The sequence below is a fragment of the Phascolarctos cinereus genome, unplaced genomic scaffold, assembly GCF_003287225.1.
Source record: "Phascolarctos cinereus isolate Bilbo 61053 unplaced genomic scaffold, phaCin_HiC Scaffold_7;HRSCAF=346, whole genome shotgun sequence".
Taxonomy (NCBI): Eukaryota; Metazoa; Chordata; class Mammalia; order Diprotodontia; family Phascolarctidae; genus Phascolarctos; species Phascolarctos cinereus.
The window spans coordinates 60,729,480-60,753,103 of NW_027556180.1; the positions used below are offsets into that span (position 1 = coordinate 60,729,480).

Consider the following 23,624-nt stretch of genomic DNA (forward strand, 5'->3'; position numbering starts at 1 on the left):
CAGATATTTGGGCAAGTCACTTAACCTTTGTTTGGCTCAGTTCCCTTATCTGTAAAATGGGGATAATAATAGCAACTACCTTCCAGAGTTGTTGTGGGAATAAAGTGAGATAATATTTATATTTTAAAGCACCTTGTAACTAAATAGACGCTAGTTATTCTTATTGATAATAATTATCATACCACTCTCAGAAAGGTCATTGAAGTGAGTTGTGTGCATTCTTCCTCTAGCACATCCCACATTGCACTCATGCAGTGAGGAAATAGAAGTCCTCATACGGAGTTTCTTCCTCTTTCAGTCTTCTATTTCCCCAAGCATTGAACAATCACCAAAGTCAAACTTCTCTGGAGCTACCCTTTAGGTCAGGGGTTCTTAACTTCTTTTTTTTTGTGGCAGGGACTTCTTGATAGTCTGACCCTGGAACTGGCCTTGCTCGTCAACTTCCCCTTTTTCTGCCGTTCTCATTTCAGATATCCTCTGTGGATGTTGTTTAGTCTTTTCACTCAGATCTGAATCTCTGTGATCCCATTTGGGGTTTTCTTGGCAAAGATACTGGAGTAGTTTGCCATTTCCTTCTCCAGCTCATTTTTTTTAGGTAAGGAAACGGAGGCAAACAAAATTAAAGTGTCTGAGGCCCGATTTGAACTCATAAAGGTGGGTCTTCCTGCTTCTAAGCCCAGTGCTCTATCCACTGAGCCACCTAACTGCCCCCAAATAACTTTACTAGGAATATGAAATATCTAAGTATTTAGGGTGACCTATTTGCTGAGCTTTAAGTGACAGATGACCCTGTATGTCCTTGTAATGAACCAACCAACCCCTGGCTACTTGGTCAATCCAAAACTTTCCATTTGTTTCACTCTTTCTATATCTCTTCTGACTACCATCATCTGAAGCAGCCTTTCCTTCAGGAAGAGGGGCATAATAGAGTAATAGAATCAGAGGCCTTTTCCACCTCCTATTAAAGAGGATTTAAGAACTTTACAAAGACTTCCTAAATGCTGTCAACACCAATCAGTTGTTCATCCTCAAGAAGTTTCATTTTGAGGCATTCATTTCTCTCCAGATTCCTATCCTGATTCTCCTGACCATCTCCATCATTCCATAGTAGCCTCCTCACCATGGAAGTCCACCCTGCCCTACGGTCCATTCCTCTGAATAACTGGTTCCTCCCAGAAACTCCACATCTTTGCCCCTGAACTATTTTAATTATTTATTTAGCATTTTTCCCCCAATTACATGTAAAAACAAATTTAACATTCATTTTTTAAAAATTTTATGTTCCAAATTCCCTCCCTTCCTCCTCTCCCCCTTCATTGAGAAGGCAAGCAATTTGATATAGGTTATACATGTGCAGCTGTGCAAAATATATTTCCATATTAGTCATGTTGTGAAACAAAATAGGCCACAAAACCCAATAAAAATAAAGAAAGTTTAAAAAAGTGTATGCTTCAATCTGTATGTTCTTTCCCTCAGGATGGATAACATTTTTTCATCATGAAGTCCTTTGGAATTGATGATCATACAATATTGCTGTTAAGTACAATATACTATACTGTATAAAATAGAATTTCTGTATTTTAAGGAAAGTGCCCAGGACTGCCATGTCTTCATTCTTCTCTGTACTCCATTTCTGATTCCCAAGAATTTTCTACCATGCCTCCTTGTAAGTCCCTTCTCCCTCTCCCCACTGTATCCCCCCTGCTTCCTTTTAGGTGTTATCTTCCCCCCTTAAAATGTCAGCTCTCTAAGAGCAGGGACTGTCTTTTTCCTTGAATTTGTATTCCTAACACTCAGCCTCTGTGTTATAGACAAATCTCTAAGACCATCCACCTAAGAGTTCCCTATATTAATGAAATCAAATTTCAGTCCCTGTCATTATGACACCAAAAGTGGGTACTTAGTGTCTTTCCTTAATTTCCTCCATTTATCTTCCACTAACCAGAACTCAAAAGATTCATCATTTGGTAAATGGATTTGTCTCCCTGTGCCCCTGAAAAGGAAACTAGATTTACATATTATATTAATATTAGTAGGGTGACAATCTTCATTCTATCCCTGACCACTCCTTCTCCATCCTGACTAGCTAAAGGTGATATTATCATTAAATCATGAGCATGAGGTAATGCAGGTGATGCTCACCCAGCCAGTCTGCTCCTCACCTTGTCCTCAGTCACTCTATTCAGCAGGAAGTTCCCTACCTTTCTCAGTAGTTCCAGATCCTCAGTAGGGTGTTACTAAATCGGTCCTAAATAATTTCATTTGAAGGTCTCTCTTTGGGAATGACAAAATGTGCTGTTGTTTCAGACAGTTTACATTATGTGACCACCCTTCCTCCTCCATCCCTTCATCTCCTTCATTCCTTAGCTCATAACTGAATTTCCCCAGTGTCCTCACCATAACATCATGTCTGTATGAAATCTGCATCATCACTAAATAGGTAGCCCCCAAACCAATAGTTCCCTATGGAGATCATGTCCTAAGAAAAAGCAATCTGTTAACCTTTTCACAAGCATAACATCTATTCAGCTATGCAATGTATAATATCAAGTCAACCCTATTATGAGCAAGAACACCAACAGATTTTTCGGGAACACTGTGACACACAGTGGCATAATATTTGAATAGCACATGGCCTCCTAACAGTTTAACAGAGAAGTGAAACAGCTGGTCTGTTCAGCACAGTTTGTTCAATGGAGAAAAAATAACCCCTTTTGACTGTCAATTACAGCCTCAGGAAAAAGGAGAAAACAGAAATCTTAAGCACCTCTTTGCATTTCTAGGGAAAATAGCCTCAACCTAACACTCTTGGACAAAAACTCACAGGAAAATAAATCCCAATCGTACATTCAGTTTCTCAGAACTGGTTCAAGTTCATCTCTTGAAAGCTACGTCTCACAAACCTCATTATTTTCTGAACTTCCCTGTGACTAACCAGAATTTAATCATGTGGCACCATTGGTCTGACCTTGTCATTTTCCAATCTTCACTTTCTTTGGAGTTGTTGCAGAAATGTCTTCAGTCCTAGAACTATTCCAAGTTTCCAAGGTGGTTATCTTTAGAGTACTACACTGACTCCTTTACCATTCAGAAGATCTTGCAATGGATGCCATCTTTTACCTCTTTTACATGGAACACATGACAAGGAGCCATCCTTTGGGTCATTAGGCACCTAAGATCATAGGAATCAGAGCTGGAAAGGAACTTAAAGTTCATCTAGCTGACTCCCTCAATTTCCAGATAAAGGAACTAAAACTCAGGGAGGTCAAAATACCTTGCCCAAAGTTAGAGAGCTAGTAAATGAAGGAGCCTGAATCCAAACTCAGGTCCTCTGTATTCAAAACCCTTGTTATTTTTTTTCCATTGTTGTTTATTCATTTTTCAGTTGTGTCTGACTATTCATGATCCACATTTGGGATTTTCTTGGCAAAGATACTGGTTTGCCATTTCCTTCTCCAGCTTATTTTGCAGATGAAGAAACTGAGGCAAACAGGGTTAAATGACTTGCCCAGGAACACAGCTAATAAGTGTCTGAGGCCAGATTTGAACTCGGCTTTTCTTGACTCCAGGCCCAGATCTCTATCCACTGCACGACCTAGCTACCGTGCTTTTTTTCCATACCCCTTTCCTTTTAGGGGCCATATAAATTTTAGCCATGATCTGAGGTCAGTTCTCTTACTTATCTCCCTTTCTAAACTGTACTCTTCTCCTGGATTTATTTAACATTCTTGTGAAAAATCTCTGACAAGAATCTAGCAAAGAATCATATTCTAGGACTAGGGGCGAGCTCAGAGATCATCTGGTCCGATATGCTTATCTTATAGATGAAGAAACTGAGGTTCTGAGACATCAGGTGACATGCCCAAGGGTCATACAGATGGTAGCAGAAGTAGATTCAAATCCATTTCTTCTGACTCCAAGTCCAGTGACTTCCATGGGTCTATAGTGGCATCGTTCCTCCCAGACTCTCATAAAAGCCTGCTTTGATTTCTCATTTCTTGAAGTCCATGGGTCAGGCACAGCCTTCCCCAGTGGATATGCTAATGTTATTTCAGAGGGTCCTGCTTCCTGCCTTCCCCAGTGCTAATGGAAACAGAGGGGAAGAGCTAGTTTACAGTCCCTGGAAAGCAATCATTCCTGGGAATTAGAAGTTATAATCATGGAGGAGAGTGCTGGAAAATTTAAAGAAAATATTTGGTCCAAGTCTTTAGCAAAATTATGATATAAGGGGAGGTTTGGGGTTTGTGTGTGTGTGTGTGTGTGTGTGTGTGTGTGTGTGTGTGTGTGTGTGTATTTAGTTTTTCCATTTCTCCACCATCCTCATCTCTCTTCTCTGTGGGACTCTCCCAGTGCCTTCACCCCCTCTTCTCTGCCCTTTCCCTTACTAAAATATCCATCAAGAAAGAATCTAAATTGGTCTCCTGGAAAAAGCAGTCTATGCTCCTTGCCTTGACTTCCTCTCCACTCAGCTCACTTATTCCTTAACCCTCTGCTTCATAAATACTTGTTGAATGACCAATTAAACATAGAGTAACTCCCAATTCTGATGGCCATAGGACTGATCTGACCAGGCTAGGTGACATTCTAAAAAGAGTCCTAGATTTAGAGTTAGAATATCTGATCTCAAAACCCCAAGTTTTCCCCCTGCCTCTGCTATATACCCCTCTGTAGGAGGAAGGGTGGTAAATCACCTTAGAGGCGTAAGGGAAAAGGGTAAGCATTTATATAATTCCTACTATGTACCAGGCACTGTACTAAGCCCTTTAAAATTACTTCCTTGGATCCTTACAGCAACCCTACAAGGTAGATATGTTATTATTACCATTTTACAGTTGAGGAAACTGAGACAAACAAGCTAAGTGACTTATCCAAGTTCATTCAACAAGCATCTGAGGTAGTATTTGAACTCAGTTCCTGACTCTAGCCACAGCCCTCTATCCACACGGGCAACCAACTACCTCTTTGGGCCTCTGTTTCCTCATCTGTAAAATGATAGGGAATGAAATAGCTAAGAATTGCTACGTCCCCAAGTTCAACAGTTATCTTCCCACTCCCCTGCCATAACCATAAGAATGGTCCCTGTGACCCAGGATGCTTAGTAACAATTGGGTTCTTTAGCCCAGGGATTCTTAAGTGTTTTCTACTGTGACTCAGCTTTCGTCCATTGGCATTGCATGGCCTGAGTGCATGCGCATGCAAAGTGCACATGCTTTGTGTCCAGAGCCAAGGCTGCAGTGAAGTGATGCAACATGGACAAACACGGCCAGAAACACTTTGGATTTATTACACATTTGATTTTTAATTAATTTTTGGTTGTTGCACATTCAGAAACCTTCTACTTTTACCAAAATATTTACCACCCTGTGTGGGGTCACGACCCACAGTTTCAGAAGGGCTGCTTTAGCCCACATCTTTTCTTTGCCCACATCTTTAGGAGCAAGCCTTACCTGGCTTTTAAAGAATAAGTACTAATGTGACTCACTGTCTCAGTCTGTGAACCCTAATTGTGGCCTCTGATCATTTAATTCTCCTTGCTCTATTCCAACATCTCCATCCTTACCCACCTTAGACCAGGGGTAGCTTTTGAGCAGGAGTTAAGAAAATATGGCACTGATCTCACTCTTACCATTCCATGACTTACTTTGGAAGGTTTGAGAAGTCAATTGACCTTTTAAAGTATGGCTTCATAGATAGAGCACTGGACTTTTGACTTAGAAAGAGCTTGGGGAAGATTCTCCCTCTGGTACTGCCTCTGTGACCACATGCATGTCACAAAACCAACCTGAGCTTAGTTTCCTCACTTGTAAAATAAGGACAATAATTCCTATACCACTTATCTCATTCATTTGATCTGAGTATCAAGCAAAAGAATTATATTAAGTGTTTGGCAAGCCTTAAAGCTCTGTGACTATTATTAACACCCATCTATGTAAAATAGGCATATTCACTTGGAATACAGTTTTTAAAATCATATCCAAAAAGGAATTTGAGTCCATTTAGTGAAGACTCAATCAATACAAATATAAAGCATTCCTGTTTTTACACTTATTTATGAAGCGTCCCCCTCCATGCCTTTTTTTGTAATCTGAACTATCAATAGCATTTTATGAGTGAGTGAAAATTTTGTGAGTAAAAATGGAATTTGCTTCTGGTTTCTAGATCCTAAATGAAAGTTTGTGGTTCTGTCTAGACGACACCAAATATCCTGATGGAAAGGAGAAATATACGGATGCAGCCCTTTATTCCTAAAGCCAAATGTCTATTTAGAAATGTTGACATGCTTGGCTCGATTTTTTTGCTTCCCTCCAAAGGGTTGTTATTGAAGTCATACACACCCTTTAGAAAGTGCCCTGTGGAATCAGTTTTCCATTTTGCTGAGCCAGGTCTATGATATTGCTGGACCCTCAGGATGGGCAATGATAATCATAATTGGTAAAGGTCCTACCGAGGGAATTTTCTGGATGCCCTAGCTCAGACAGAACCTTTGGGCACTAATGGATAGCTTCAGAAAAACACTGATTCTGAAGTCTTAATTAGGGAAGCAGCACAGCCTAGTGGTCTGAGCAAAAGATTGGTACTCAATGACACTGATGTTCCAACAATACCTCTGTTGGAATTGTTAGTCCCCAACCTTAAGTATGACACTTGCATTCATTTGAAATTTATTTTTCATAAAGTGAAAATAACAATTAGATGGGGCAAATAAAGAGACCACCTTCTTAAGTCTTTCCTTTATGTAAACCAAGGGTTCTTAACATGTTTTGCTTCTGGTAAAGCCTATTTATTCTCAGAATAATATTTTTAAATGCATAAAATTAAAGTATACAGGACCACAAAGGTAAATAAATACAATGAAATACAAATATGTTATATAAGCTATATTTCTTTATTTGTTTATTTATTCAATCAAGGGCCCCTGATCTAAGGAATGTGTTTTTGTTTCTTTTTCCTTCTGGCTGAGATCTGTGATTTTGTTCATGTAGTGAACTTCCGTTTTGGAAATTCTCATCACTGAGGCAGGTCTCACGATCTGCAGTCATTCCATCGATAGTATTTATTAAGCACCTACTATGTGCCAGCTGTTGTGCTAAGCTCTTGAGACACAAAGAAAAAAAGACAGATGACTGCCCTCAAGGAGCTTAGAATTCAATGGGGGAAGACAAAACACAAAAGGAAGATGAAAAGAGAAGACTTCTGTTATCTTTGTTTCTTTTTATTATTTTGTTATCATTATATTTCTACTATCGTTATTTCAGAACAGAATTCAGACCAGAGAAACTACCTTCCCATTCTTTTGAAGTTGACCATGAAGATGCTGATAAGGATGAAGTAAGTAGACTGTTTAAGGTTAAATACTTGTAACATGTAGGTAACAGTTCCCTGGAGCATTTCACAGTGTTCTACATTTGGAACGACCTATCATCAGGTCCTATGGTCTAATGAATAAACATTTTGGACAGAGAAAAGAGTTAAATGCCTCCAATATCAGAAGCATTTGGTATGTAGCTAGAGCTTGAAACTTGGAGCCAGGAAGACCTGGATTCAAATACTACTTTTGACATTTATTAACTGTGTGACTCCCGTGCAGCATTTCTGGCCCAAGCAGCTCTCTATAATTTATTTACTAAGCCATTAACGGGTTGCACCCTGCAAGGGTGGCATGCTAATGACACCCCAGATCATGAATTCATCTCCTGTCTCCCATTCACAACAGCAATCATCACATTATTACGGCTATCTTTTGCACAGGATACCACATCCCACTCATCTTCCAAGGGAGGTGGAGGACCAGGAGGACCAGGAGTCTTCAAGTCTGGCTGGCTTTACAAGGGGAATTTTAACAGCACCGTCAATAATAGCATCACTGTCCGGGTAAGCAGTCATCATTATCCGGGTTTACTGTGGTTATCTTCAAGGGCAGTCCCACTGGGAGTCACGGCAGAGATGATATTGTTTGTATGTGGCTATATTCTAGTCTCTTTTCATCTTTTACTTATCAAGAAGTATGATGATATTGAAGAGGAGTTTATTTCCTCCAGAACAGTGTCCAAGAAGTGAAGTTACCCAATGGCATTTTAAAATATTCTAATTTCTGTGAAAAATGCTTTATGATTCACCCAAACAATTTTAACTCTCTTCTTCTTGGGCTTATTTTAGTCATTCAAAAAGCGTTACTTTCAGCTGACTCAGTTGCCAGATAATTCCTACATTATGAACTTCTACAAAGATGAGAAAATATCCAAAGAACCTAAAGGCTGCATCTTTTTGGATTCTTGTACAGGTGTTGTGCAGGTGAGTCCAAGTTGTTTTCTTTGTTTAAGATTTTACTTTAAAAAGAATGTTCATTTGTAACCCCTGTGGCTACATTTCTTCTACATGTTTCAGCTTTCCTATTTCAATAGTGTTTTCGTACTAATGGTTTTCTCTTTAAAAATTTTATTGATTCATTTTGCTTTTACATCATAGTCCTTTTTGTATATACATAGAATATTTATATATATAAAATCAAGTATATGTGGATATATTTCATTTCTGTTATTTTTATTTTGGAAAAAGTATGTGCATATACATACATATACATACACATACATACAAATATATGCAGGGGCAGCTACGCGGCACAATAGATAAAATGACAGGCCTGGAGTCAAGAACTTCAAATTCAGCTTCAGACACTTACTAGCTGTGTGACTCTGGGCAAGTCACTTAACCTTGTTTGCCTCAGTTTCCTCATCTGTAAAATGAGCTGGAGAAGGAAATAGCAAACCACTCCAGTATCTTAACCCCAAATAGGGTCACAGAGTCAGACACAACTGAAAAATGAACAAACTGTAAATACGCACACACATACATATATACTCACATGCATATGTAAACATATTGTACACATAGGTATGCATTTACAAACACTTATGTGTGTATTTGTAGATGTATACATATAAACTCCTCCCTTCTAATAAATAAAACTATTAATCAAAAATCATCTATTAAGTTCTTACAATGTGCCAGGCACTGTCCCAAGCTCTGGAGCTATAAATATAAATTAAAAAACTGCTCAGGCTCTTAAGGAGTCTACATTTTATTAAGGGAGATTTTATATACATATGTGTGTATGTGTGTGTATGTATATATACTACATGTGTTTTATATATACATATTTGTATATATGTATACACACACACACAGAAAAGATATCTACAAGGTGATTTTGCCGAGGGAGCACTAGCTTCTAGGAGAATTGTGAGGGTCTTCATGTTAAAAATTATACTGGAGCTGAACCTTGAAGGAAACCAGAGATTCCAAGAGCCCGAGGGAAGGGGAGGATGTTCTGCAGCCATAAGGAATGACCACTTCAAAGGTGTAGAGACTGCTACCAAAGTGTCAAGTATGAAGAACGGTAAAAAAAAAAAAAACCCATTCATTCTGTCTGGATGATAGAGCCCAAGAATGTTGGTAACATATAATGAGGCTGGGAAGATAGGTTAAGGACAATTTATGAAGGGCATTAAATGCTAATACAGTATGGAGCCTAAATACTACAGCGTATATAGCATTTCACAGTCATGCCCCCTACCCCTAATACGTCTCTGTCTTAGTTTCCTTGTATCCATAATGATGAGATTTAACTAGATGACCTCTGAAATCCCTCCCAGTCATAAACAGTAATAATGATGATAATAGCTAACATTTATATAGTGTTTTAAGGTTTACATAGATCATCCTAACCAACATTATCTCATTTCATCCTCACAGTAACTGGGAAATAGATACTATTTGTTTTTCAATTGTTCCATCATGCCCTACTCTTCATGAGCCCATATGGTGTTTTCTTGGAAAAGATACTGGAGTAGTTTGCCATTTCCTTCTCTAGTAGATCAAGCAAACAAAGGTTAAGTGACTTGCCTAGGATCACTGAGCTAGTGAGTGTCTGAGGCCAGATTTGAACTCAGGTCTTCCTTACTCTAGTCCCAGTGCTCTATCTACCGAGCCACCTCGCTGCCTCCTGATAGATGCTGTTAGTATCCCCATTGTACAGCTAAGGCAACTGAGGCAGACAGAGAGTAAGTGATTTGCCAAAGGACACACATCATTTAAGTGTCTGAGGCAGCATCTGAACTTAGATCTTTCTGGCTCTGGGTCTAGGTCTCTCTGTTCTCTACCACCTACCTGCCTCTAATACATGACCCACTGATCAACATGATTGAATCAATAAGTCAATCAAAATTTATTAAGCAAAATATATTAGTTTATTACGCAGTTATGATATGCCAGTATCTGTGCCAAGCACAGTGACAAAAATGCAAATTTCTTGATCTCAGGGAGTTTCCACTCTAACGCGAGAGACAACATGTACATATCTAAGAATATGCAAAATGAACAGCGGGTGGTTCTGGGAGGGGATGTTCCAGCACCGGAAGAGACCAGGGAAGATTTTATGTGGAAGGCGGTGCTTGGGCTGAGTCCTGAAGGAACCAAAGATTCTATTAAATCGGAGATGAAAAGGGAGTCCATTTCCTGCACAAAAGATGGCCAATGAAAAGGCATAGAGGAGGACAGGGAATGGAATGTTGTGTGAAGCTTGTTTGCCTTTCTTTCTCCCTTAATCCAAGCATCTATGTACCTTAGGCACTAAGACCATATTAGAAGTAGATGATGATGCCTGTTAGCTCCATTTTATAGGTTTCCCCATTCTAAGTCCCTTCTTCTCCATTGGGTAGAATGATCAAAGCTACTTCCCCTGATTTCTTTGTTGGAATCACAACAACCCTCTATTAATTCAGAACCCCTTTCTTTTTCTCATCTATTTTTGGAGTCACAATGACATTGGCTGAGGTCCACATTTCTACCTTTTTCCTGTGACCTTCAAGAGTCAGGCCACCTTTGGTTAAAAAAAAAAAAGATGTGGTTTATCATATTACAAGGTCTTTGGAAGTTTGGAATGACAAGAGGTGTGTGATCACTTTAGTTATCGTTGTACGGAAGCGATCTTGGTCCTATGTATTCTAAGCTGATCATCTCAGAACTGCTTGTACAGCTCCAGCTAGGGCTGTTTACCCAGTGCAGAGCAAAATATTGCTGTCATCTCATGAGCTTAGGTCACCACTGAGAGCTCATTTGTGGGCTATTGTTGCATAAATTATCCCGGTTTGTTATCTAGGTGCTCAGAAACTCCCCAGATAATTGCATCACCTTTTGTTTCCCTCTTGCTGGATAGCTCTTCCCTCGGAGAGGCCAGCAACCAAGGGACACTTCGCCCAGAAAACAGCATTTGTGAGATGTCACGCATGCAGCATGCAAGCACACAGAGATATTGAAAATTTAATCCTACCTGCTTTATTAGCTAGAAGGCATTTAAGTTGCCCAGGAAGGAAGGAAGAGTCTTTTGTTGGTAGAAAGGGAAGCATTAAAGGCAATAATAATATTCTGATAGATTACAAGTAATGAACAAAAACAAAAACCAGTCTCTCAGAAATCCAAAGGTCCAAATGCTGTGCCTGAATATTTTAGGAGTACAAGACTTCTATTTACCAGGACCTAATTGCAGCTAAGTGGGTGTTGTTTGTTTGTTTGTTTTTTTTGGATAGTGCTATGACAAGGGTGATTCTTCTGGCACACTGAGTTCTGACCAGGACTGACTTTCTCCTGGAGAGATACTATATTATGCCTCTTGTCTCCTGTTTATTCTTCTAAGATGCTATGGTACCATAAGGTTGGCATATGTATGAAAAGTGTCACAGGGTAAACAAGCTGGCTCTATCTGCCCAGTGTTAGGCTGTTCTGGCCAAAATTAAATGACCTATGAATGGAAGCTCACTAGGCATCCCCCTTTTCATTTCTTCAAAATTGCCAACATTCACTATCTTTAGGGCTCTGGGAATAGTCTATTTGGTTAGTTCTTTTTGTATTAAAGACTCTTGAGAATAGAATCACTTCCTGGCATTTACCCAAATAGAAGGGACTATGTGAATATTTGTGATAGGCAGCAGGAAGATGGCTGGATTTAGATTCAGGAGACATGGGTTGGAGTCACACCTCTGTCACATGCAACTTTGGGAAAGTCATTTAGCCTTTTTAGGTTTCAGTTTCTTCACCTGTAAAATGGCGGAGCTAGTCCAGTCCATAATGTATAAATCTGGAGCTTGACAGGAACTCAGAAGTCATCTAGCCCCATAACCTTCTCCCCCATATTTTACATATAAAGAAACTGAGGTCCAGAGAGAGATGACCTGTAAAGTCCCTTCTGGCTCTAAATCTATAATCTTATGGCCTCAAGTTTTTTGGTACCTGAAAATTAAGTTTGATTCCATTGTGTAGGATTTACATCTGATTGTATTGCTCTGGTATTCAACATATATCATTGATACTTCATGGATATCAAGAGGACACAATAAATCCACCTGTACCCATTCACATTCCAATGAATTCTTATCTTTCCTCAAAAATAACCATATTTTTAAATGAATTCCTTTCAAATCCACATTCATGATGGTTTCAGAGGGTCCTGACTTAGGAATTCAGTCAGTTGTGTGCCTGCTTGAATTCTGTTATGCTGAACATTCCACCTGGGAATCATCCTTAGATTGTGTACAGCTGTTCTAGGAGACATCCATCCTAGGAGTATCTCCCTCACAGAGGGCTTCAGGCAAAGGCTTTCTCTGGTTCCAGCACAGAGCAGCTCATCATGTCCATCCTTCTGCTCTCTCCAAAGGCACCAGTAATCTCTTAATTGATGAATCTGATGGCCTCCTCTCAGTGCTCTCTGCAGTAGTTGACACTGTTGACCACCTCCTCTTGGATATTCTCTCCTCTTTGGGTTTCAGACACTGCTCTCTCTTCTATCTGACTTCTCCTTCTCAGTCTCCTTTACTGCTTCTTCATGCACTGCATGCCCACTAACCATGAATATCCCCAAGGCTGTGCCTCAGACCATCTTCTCTTTTCTCTCTGTATTCACTTTTCCATGCAGATAATTCCCAGATCTTTATCCAGCCCATTCTCTCTTTGGAGCTACAGTCCCAGTCAATTAGTCAATAGCATTTATTAAGCATCTGCTGTATTCCAGGTTCTCAACTGAGCACTGGGGATACAAAAGAGGAGCTCACAATCTAATAGCCAATTGCTTTTTGGATATCTTGAATTATGTGCCCTCAAACTTAACATATCTAAAACAGATCTCATTATCTTTCCCCCAAAAACCTTCCTCTCTTTCCAAACTCCCCAATGTTGTCAAGTCTCCCCCAACTCCAATCCATTCCCCCACTCAACAAACTTTGGTGTTTCCTATTGCCTTAAGTATCCATATAAAGCCCAAAGCTCTTCATAACCTGGTCCCTTATTACTTTTCTAGTCATTTTAGACTTAATGCTCTCTCTCTCTTTCTCTCTCTCTCTCTCTCTCTCTCTCTCTCTCTCTCTCTCTCTCTCACACACACACACACACACACACACACACACACACACACATTGTACAATCCTACAATCCAGCTATATTGACCTATTTGCTATTTCTTACATACAATGTTTAATCTCTCACCTCTGGGCCTTTGCACTGGTAGTCCCTCATGTCTGGAATGCTCATCCTCCTCACCTTTACCTCTTAAGTTGCCTGCCTTCCTTCAGAACCTAGTTCAAATCTACCATCTTTAGGAAGCCTTCATTAGTCCCCTGAGTTGCTAGTACATTCCTCTCTAAGATTAATCTCCATCTATGCTGTATTCTTTTCTATATCTGTGTAGCATACAAATTGTTTCCCCTGTTAGAATGTGTACCTCCTTTGGATGAGGACTTTCATTTTGGTCTTTGTAGCCCCAGTGCCTGTCACATGGTAGGCTTTTCATGCTATGGTGGAAAGAATGATGAATTTGGAGTCAAAGAACATGAGTTCAAGTCCTGGATTGACCCGCTTATTACCTGTGCTACCTAGGACCTTGTATGTATGTTGTTTTTTACATGTTGTTCCCCCATTAAAACATGAGCTCCTTGAGAGCAGGCACCATTTTTGCCTTTCGTTATGTCCTCAATGCTTAATGCAGTGGCTGGCACATCAAAAATGTTCAGTAAATGTTTGTTGACTAACTTAGTAACTACTTGGACCAGCAAGCCAGGTTATTTACCTGATTGTCCGTTGAACTGGATATTATCACAAGGATAAGTCCAGAGGGGAGTGGAGTCATGGACACTGAATCCAAGTCTCTTGAGCATTTAAAGCCTGGTATTTTTCTGGATAGTTCTTATTTTAAAATCTGGAATTCCTCCAGAAGGCAATAATGCTGAACTTTAAAAGGAGAGAATTAATTAAGTGTTACAGAGCAATCCAGCAAAAGTAGAAGATAATTGCATTTTAAAGGAGACGCCAAATTTCCATATGGAAAGGACAATAAAGAACCTAATGGAGGGAGGAGGCATTTTTCTATTGTTGGCCACAAAAGGGACTATTTGGCTATAAGTTTGAAAAAAAATATATCACTTAGCAATAGGTGAAAGATCCACAGCTCTATTTTATGGACATTGAATTGGAAAGTTTAGTGCTTACTTTTCCACATGCACTTCAAGTTTGTTCTGGCAAGTGAAACCTTTATTAAATCTAGCTGCATAGTGTTCTGTGATCCTGTGTAGTGTAGATTGAAGTACGGGGCATCAGGCGTATGTTAAATTCATGAAGAAAATGAAATAGATTTTTGTCATTTCTCTTTCTTGCACCAGAAAAATCAAAGTGTTTTTGGTTCCTCTTAGCATAGCTCACTTAATGATGCTAAAACATTTAACATTAATTTTTGGGGGGTGAGACAGTTGGAGTCGAGTGACTTTTTGCTATTTCTTACGTACAATGTTTAATCTCTGGGGAGGGAAGAGAAAATGTATCATGGAAGAGGAATACATGACCTCGGCCTTGAAATCAGAGAAGGATTTCAATGGTCACACAAGCTAGTAAGTGTCAAGTGTCTAGGCTGGATTTGAGCTTAGGTCCTCCTGACTCCAGGACCCATGTTCTACCTGCTGTGCCAACTAACTGCCCCAAGATGCATGTTCCCTTGAGACGAACCCACATTTAACATTAATTTTGACATTTTATCATTTATCAGATGTTGATTCCCATGTATAGTTAAATATGAGTATGCTCTTCCGATAGTGTAAATTTTATTGCAAAGCATTATTAGACATACACTCCTTTTAATCTCTTGGGCATGGAGCAAGGGTAACTGAGGGTGAGAAAGTCAAGCCTAAAGACCTAGGCAAGTGACTACCTGGCCCTACAAGGGAGATTTTTGTACATAATCATCCTCTTCTGTGCCCTCAACTTCTCCCTTTTTAGCTGAAAGGCCTGAACGTATCCCCATAATCCCATTGTGGTAGACAAAAAAAAAAAATCAGCAAATCAGCAAGTTAGAGGTGGAAAGGATCTTAGAGGCCATTGATCCAACATTCTCATTTTAGAGATGAGAAAAATCAAGGCCAGAGGGCTTAAATGACTTGCCCAGAGTCACAGAGCAAGTGAGCATCTGAGCTGGGGTTTAAACCCAGGCCTTGACTTCAATGCTGTGTCTACTGATGTCATGCTGCCGATCGTTCTGATACCATAGGATTAACCAACTTTATGTTGGTGTGGAAAAGTGAGAACTTCTTGAATATGTAGAGCAATGAGATGCCACAAATGTTACCAAAGGTTTTCTTACCACTCAATATGTTTGAAACAGAGTTAATTATTTCCCCTCAGAAAGCTTGAATTTCTCCAGCTTTTGGAGGGTCCCCGTCTCCTTTCAGTTACCCAAGTCTGCAACCTTAGAATCTTCCTGACTCTTCCTTCTCCCTTACTTTCTCCCTCCCAGATCTAACCAGTTGACAAATCTAGTGGGAGTTAGGGAAGTAATATATGCAAATGATCATGTGTATAGGAATGGTTTAGTAGAATATTCAAGGAAGAGAGAAATTATTCTTTCAGGCTTTTTTTAAATATGACTTTTGAAGTCCCATAGTATTTCCTAAAGAGAATATATGTTGAGAGAAAAAGCCTGAGAAACAGCTGTCCTTACTCTACTGTAAATCTTAGCAGGGATGACTTCAATTCCTAGAGGGACCATTTTTGTATACCTTTCTTACTATGAAGCTGCAATGTGTTTTGTAACGAGAAATCTGTCCGTGTCTGAGTCATTCTCACCTTAGAGGTGTTGTTGGCTTATAGACTCCAACATTATAGAATGATGGATTGCTAAGTTGTCAGGTGAAACCTCTTATAACCAGTTTGTTGATTAAAGCCAGACAGACTAGGTTGAATTTTAGACTTTCTAAAGAAAGGCAATAGGTTATAGTGAATAGAGAGTTAGCCTTTAAGTCATGGAGACCTGGATGCAAGTCCCATTTCTGAATATACTAGTGGTGTGACCGTGAGCAATAAATCATTTCACCTCTCTAAACCCTCATGGAATTCCCTAAGCATGATGTCAGCGTTCATTGGTGCAAAGAGGTGCCATACTTGGAATTTTTCCTCTCTTCTTGCCTCACTAGCTGTTTGCTGGATATCTCCAAATGACTATCCCCATAGGCATCTCAAACTCAACATGTCTGAAACAGAATTTATTATTTCCCCTCAAAAAGCTTGAATGTCCTTGGTTTTTTGGAGGGTCCCTCTTTCCTTCCAGTTACCCAAGTCTGCAACCTTAGAATCTTCCTGACTCTTCCTTCTCCCTCACTTTCTCCCTCCCAGATCTAACCAGTTGTTAAGTTTAGTGGGAGGTAGGGAAATGATATACACAAGTGATCATGAGTATAGGAATGGTCTAAGAGGGTAGGCTGAAAGATTCTATGGGAAGAGAGATCATTCTTTCAGTTGAGAGGTGGGGAGAGAAGAGAAAATGTATCATGAAAGAGGAATGCATGACCTTGGCCTTGAAAGCAGAGGATTTCAATGAATAATCATAATCATAATAACAATCATAACAATAGTTAGCATTTATATGGTGCTCCGAGGTTTACAAAGCACTTTACAAATGTTACTCCCTGTAAGGTAGGTTATTATTGTTCCCATTTTGTAGATGACTAAACAGATGCAGGTGGAGACTTGCTCATGGTCACACAACTAAAAATTATCTGAGTTCAAATTTCAACTCAGATTTTCCTAACTTCAAGACACTACTTTGGGGGCAGGGAGTCTATATTCCATGCATTGGGAAAGGCCAAAGGCCATGTGCAAATGTACAGAGGCAGTAGGGGGAGGTATGAGATCAATGATCTGTCCATATTTGTTGTAGCCAAATGAAAGTACCATGAGCTAAGTCTAGCAAAGTAGGTTTGAGCCAGATTGTGGAGAGCAGTGAATTCTATTTTAAGGAATTGGTATTTTATTCACTAGACAATGGGGAGTCACAAAAGGATTTGGAGCAAGGGAATGATATAATCACAATTAAGATTATTTTTATGTCAGCACAAAGGATGGATTAGAAAAGAGAAATTAGAGGCAGGAAAAACAATTATACTCATGCAGGCAGGAAGTACCTGAAATAAGAATGATTTCACTAAGTGGAAAGTAGGAGACAAAAGCAAGAAATATCTGAGATCAAGTTCTCTCTACCTGGCTACTGATTAAATGGTGAGGAATGGGGAAATAAGGAAGAAGAAGAGTTAAGCGTGACTCAGAAGCTTTGAGCATTGGTGACTGGGAGAATGGTAGCATCATTGAGAGAAGTAAACAAGTTAGGAGAAAGGGCAGATTTTAGAAAGACTCATTTACACACACACACACATTTAAAAAATATATATATATATACATATATATATGCATATATATGTATATATATATGAAGAGAGAGAGAGAGAGAGAGAGAGAGAGAGAGAGAGAGAGAGAGAGAGAGAGAGAGACTCACTTATATAGAGTAACTCATTTAACTATAGAAGAGGTTCTTAGCCTATTTTCTTATAGACAGGTAGGTGGCACAGTGGCTAGAGTACTGGAAGTCAGAAAGTCAGGAAGACCTGAGGTCAAATCCCACCTCAGATACTTACTAGCTCTATAACTTTGGGCAAGTCACTGTTTGCCTCAACTATAAAATGGGACTATAATAGCACCTATCTCCCCGGGGGTTTTTGAGGTTTAAACAAGATCACATTTGCAAACTACCTAGCATAGCACCTGGCACGATAGAAATATTGGTTATTATTAATCAATTTTGTGTCATGAACCTCTTTGGCAGCCTGGTAAAGCCTACGGATACTTTCTTGAAATAATGTTTTTAAATGAATAAAATAAAATACATTAGGATTACCAAGGAAACCAATTAGATTGAAATAAAGATTTATTTATTTTTTCTTTCTAAGTTCATAGATCCCATAAAATCTAACCATGTATTCCTAGATCACTGGACCCTAGGTTAAGAAACTCAAATCCAGAGATTTATGGCTACAAAACCACTTTCCTCACAACTACTATGTGAAGTACATGATGCAAATAATACCATCCTGTTTTACAGAGGTATAAACCATGGTGACAAGTTGAGCGGCCAAGTTTTTACTGCTAGTGACAGAGTAAGAATTTGAATCTAAAGCCTATGCCCTTTCCATTATACCAGATATTAGACAGGTTGTTTTTGAGGTATAGATACAGCAAGTTCTTGGAAGTAGTGAACTGAAGCTAAAGGGAGGGGTCAAGTCTGGAGATATATCGAAATCACCAATGTAAATGAGTTGTGATAAATCAGGATGGTTGTTTAATGGGCTACATCAGGTTTATATCTATATATATATCTATATATATATATATATATAGATATATATTTATATATATATATATTTATATATATATATATATATATATTTATATATATATCTATCTCACAATCTGAAAAGAGGAGAGAACTTTTTTATGGAGAATTGCAATAATTCAACTCTTAATAACTTTAACATATTTTCTTACATTTGAATATCATTCAAACATCTCACTGGTTTTTTTCTAGATGCCATTATTATCTTCATTACAGGTAGTAGGACAGAAAACAGCTCAGATATCTTAATCTTCTTAAATGTAAACTTCCCTACATTTTGGTTAGTTTTGGTGATCTCAAAATAGAAAGATTATAGTAAGATATTAATAGAACGTTCTATTTCTAAATGCCCCCTTTTGAAAGGCAAAGGTTGTTTCATGATGGCTTAGAATACAAATATAAATTATAATAATGTCTTATGTAAGTCAGATGTAGGACGATTATCTAAAATATATGTGTAACAAATAGAGAGAGAGAGAGAGAGAGAGAGAGAGAGAGAGAGAGAGAGAGAGAGAGAGAGAGAGAGAGATTAGATAACATGGATGTGTGTAGAATTAGTAGATATGGTCTGCAGTCTGGTCCACTTTTGCAGAAAGTTGGAAGAGGGCCATGTCTGCAGTACCAGGTGGGGAGTAGCAGGAAGAGTCTAGGACCATCAGAGGCTAGGTGATCTCTCCTATTTCCCAGAGAGGTATTCAACATATTGCATCACCCTCAAATATCTCTAAATACAGTGTTTAGGGGCTAAAAAGGAAAGCAACTTCCTTGATTGCTCTTCAAGGAGAGCGTAGCCCTTAGCTTAAACTCACAAATTTAGCCCCTTACCACTAAATTCTAGTTATACAAAAAACACAAAAAGCTAATAGCAAATAAACCTATTTCTCTAAACAAAACAGAAAATAGAAATTAGAAATGTTCCACAGATTAGAATATATTAGAGAATACCCAAGAGGAAATAAAATCTTACCTTATACCGGGAGAGGCAACAACTTCATCCCGGGAAGATCCCCTCTTCATAGTCTCTAGAGTTACAACTCCTTGATGTCAAGGAAGATGGGCCTGAAAAAACAAAAAATTAAATTAAATTAAAAAAAAAAAAGGAAGATGGGCCTGCTCTCATACTTGTCTATGGCTCTGAGGGCTCCAGTCCACCTTTTGAAAGTCTCCTTCTCTCTCAAAAACCTTCTTAGAGATCCATGTGTGCCTCTGAAGTCCTTCATTGCAACAAACTGAAATAAGTCCCATTTGCAGACAGAGTCATCCTTAGCATTCTCTCAGCCACTCAGAAGTCATATCTCCCTCTGTATAAGTAGCACAGGGCTAACCCCTTGCAAAACTGCCCCAGGCCTCACACTTAACATTAGTGTATCATTTTACAGAGATTAGTCCCCCCCCTCCCCATATAGTGCCCCCTCCCACTTCCCTACAAAATACTTCATTTGATTTCCACGACAAACCTTTTAGGTAGGGAGGTAAGTGGGGTTGTGATAATGCCACTCATCCTGCTGATTTGCAGGTAAAAACACAGGCTCAGAAAGGTTAATTGGCTTGTCCAAAGTCACCGAGCTAGTAAATGGTGGACCTAGCACCAGAATCCTGGTCTTCTGACTCCTAGTCCGGTGCTTGCCACCAGCTTTTCCAGCTGCCTTCATTCAATTATCTTGAAATGAAGCTGCAATTCATCAGATGTAGCTTCTTAAAAAGCAATTTAAAATATTACTCTTGCTCCTGAATTCTTTTGTTATTAGCTATCTCCATTGAAAGGCCAATCCCTTTCAGAGTATTTATTTTCTTTTGAATGAACTATAATGATGTTCATTTTCACACAGATTTTTATCTCCTTGATAGTGTTACTTATAGGATTAGTCAGGTTAAACTAATTATTTCATGTTAGTTTTAGAAACAACTCAGCACTCGAACATTCTCAGCATAAAATTTGTTTCATTTCAAAATAACAAAAGTCAAATATAATATGTATACTTTTTTTTTAGCAATTTCCAGCTTTGTTATTATTTTTACTGTAGTTGGAATTTTTCCAGAGAGCCAATAATTGTCCTTTAAAAGGAACTAGCCTTTTCCAATATTATAGGAATAAATAGATCCTCTATTCAATATCTATCTGTATGATTTATGAGTATCCTGAGGTTTTTTTATTTTTTTGTTTTGTTTTAATTTTTCTTTTCTTTTTCATCTTTTTTTTTAATAATTAGCTGCTAACAATCTAGTTATTCCAATTTAGGAAGAAAAAAATCAAACTCTTTTCCCATTTTAAAAATGGGTACATTTACTCCTTTAAATTCTCCCCTCCTTTGGCTTATATGCTACTGTGCTTTCCTAATTCTCTCCTTCATTTTTTTTCTATAGAGAAATAAATAGTAGGATGTCATAGAAAATACACTGAGGTAAATAAGAGTTTTAAAAACTGGATTTTAGTCTTTTCTCTACCACTAACTAACCATGTGACCTGGGGCAAGTTGATTGACCTCTCACACCCTGAATTTCTTCTCTTACAAATTGAAGATAATACCTCACCTTCCTTCCTCCTAGTAATATTATGAAGATCAAATTAGATCTTTTGTGTGTCTTAGTAGAGATTAATGTGAACAACATTTTAGATGTATAAAGGACTGTCCTCATAATATCCCTGCAAGGTAAATCGCAGAAGTATTATTATCTGTATTTTAGAGATAAGTAAACTGTACATTATTTTTTCCCCTTGGAGACCTCATTTCCACCAGCTGTCTCTGTATAAATGACTCCTATATCAAGTAAAAACTTCTCTACTCTCCCCAGTCTCCTTGGTTCAAATACTTATGGCATCGCCTTTTGCTTATGTCTTTTTACAAGAAAGGATGGCTACAATATAAGGAAGTAAATGAATTCTAAGAGGAATGACATGAGGGCTGACTTGGGAGTGAGGAAGATAAGTGATTCAAGCGTTGCCTCAGGCACATAGTGAACATACTGACTGTGTGGTCCCTGACAAGTCATTAATCTTTTAGTGCCCTTAGAAAGCTCAAGGCAGTGATTCTTAAACTATCTTTGCTCACTTTAGTGCACGAAAACATAGCGTAATAGTGAAATAGTGTGCTGAGGTGCACTTTTTGAGAACCTAAGATTCTAAATTACAAAAGAATTGATGCTCTGCATCAAAGATGAAATTTTCAATACTGAGAATTTCCTACACAGCGAGATATAAGAGAGGACAGAAAACTAGACTTTGAGTCTGGAAGACTTGGGTTCAGATCATGCCTCTTGACAATTATTAGTTATGTGACTGTGGGAAAGTCACACAATTCCTCTGAACCTCTATTTTTTCATCTTTATAATGGGGAGGGGTGATATTAATACCTGCAGTACCTTCTTCACGAGATTGCTATGAGGCTCAAATGAGATGAGTATGTAAAGTTTTTTGCAAACTTTAAAAGAATATATGTGTGTATACATAATATATATAAACACATGTATATATATATATATGGATATATGAATATATATATGTGTATGTGTATGTATTATTATCATTATTCTTACACAGAAAACTTAGGGTGCTCTTGTAAGAAAACCACACAATATCAAGAATGGAAAAACTGTTGAATTTGGAGTAATAGGTCCAGACCAAGTAATAGGTGATCAATAAATGCTTTCACGTGGTGAATGCTATGAAAATTTAGGAGAGAAAGAAATTATTTCTGTCTGGAGTGGTTAAAGGATATTTCATGGAGAGTTTAATAAACTGACCCTTTAATCATTTGGATAGAACATATGCCCCTTAAGGGCAAAGACTGCTTCATTTTTGTCAAAACCTAACAAAGTATCTGCCATATTAAGTACTTTAAGATAAGCTTATTGATTAATAGGTTATTGATATCCAGCTTGCATCTGGATCTCAGGTTCCTCATCTGTAAGAGGAAGACTTTGGTCTGGATGATGTTTAAGGTACCTCAGAACTCAAAATCTGTAATCCTGTAAATTGCAGCCTAACTAGGTGAATGTTGTCTATGGAAAATGGTATATTGGCACCCATGATAACTTGAGGAAGTTAATAATGGGCATTTAACTATTTAGGAATTTTCTTATAAGGGGAGGTAGATAGACATTTAGGAATTAACTGAAAATAAAGGGCACTTTCTAATCTTTAAATCAAAGAAAGATTTAAGATAGAGGTGTTGATCTAGCAGGAGTAAGTACTATTCTGGTTCCAAAAAAGCCTGACTCCTCAAAGATAAGAATTCAGGACCTCACCCAATACTTTCTCTATAGCGGGAGTTACTGAGGTGGGGTGGTTGTTGTTTTTTTCCTTTGCTACTCTGATGACAAACCAAACCTTCTTCAAACCGAAAGAAAGATAGTACAGCCTAATCCTCCTCCTATTGGGCAGGGGTAGCTCCTCAGATTAAGGACTCTAGCTGAAACTCACACTCTGGTAGCAGATTCAAGTTCTACAACATGTTGGCAATGGAGACATCCAACTCACTGACGAGTGGACAAATCTAGAAATGACTAGAAGGACAGCTGGAGTAGACCCAGTGGAAGCAACAGAGATATTGCCAAATATTAACAGCCCAACATCATTTGAGGCATGAGCAATCCCTCCACAAATGTGGATACGTGGTTACATGTGTTTCACCTATTATACCCATTCTTCTCATCGTAGATGTGTGTATTTGAGAGAGTGGGCTCAAATTGGGGAGTGACAGGAGCAGTTTGGAGGTGAAGGGGAGAATGTTTCAGTTGCTGCTTATCTCTGTTATTATGATACTATGTTAAATGCCTTCACTTTGAGCTAATCGTGTCCTCTGGTTAACGAGTAAAAATTAAACCCATCAGTGGAGATTCAAGACTATAGTTTTGAGTGAATGTAGGCCCCGTA

At 38.6% G+C, this 23,624-nt stretch overlaps 1 protein-coding gene across 1 annotated transcript in view; it reads left to right on the forward strand.

Annotated features, from left to right (window-relative positions):
• The window catches only part of DOCK10 (dedicator of cytokinesis 10), a 364,408-nt gene that overhangs the window by 205,794 nt on the left and 134,990 nt on the right, over positions 1 to 23,624 (forward strand). Inside the window, 3 exon segments of the mRNA XM_020975484.2 lie at positions 7,257 to 7,329; positions 7,750 to 7,872; positions 8,158 to 8,292. Of these exon segments, the coding sequence (XP_020831143.1) occupies positions 7,257 to 7,329; positions 7,750 to 7,872; positions 8,158 to 8,292 (331 nt within the window).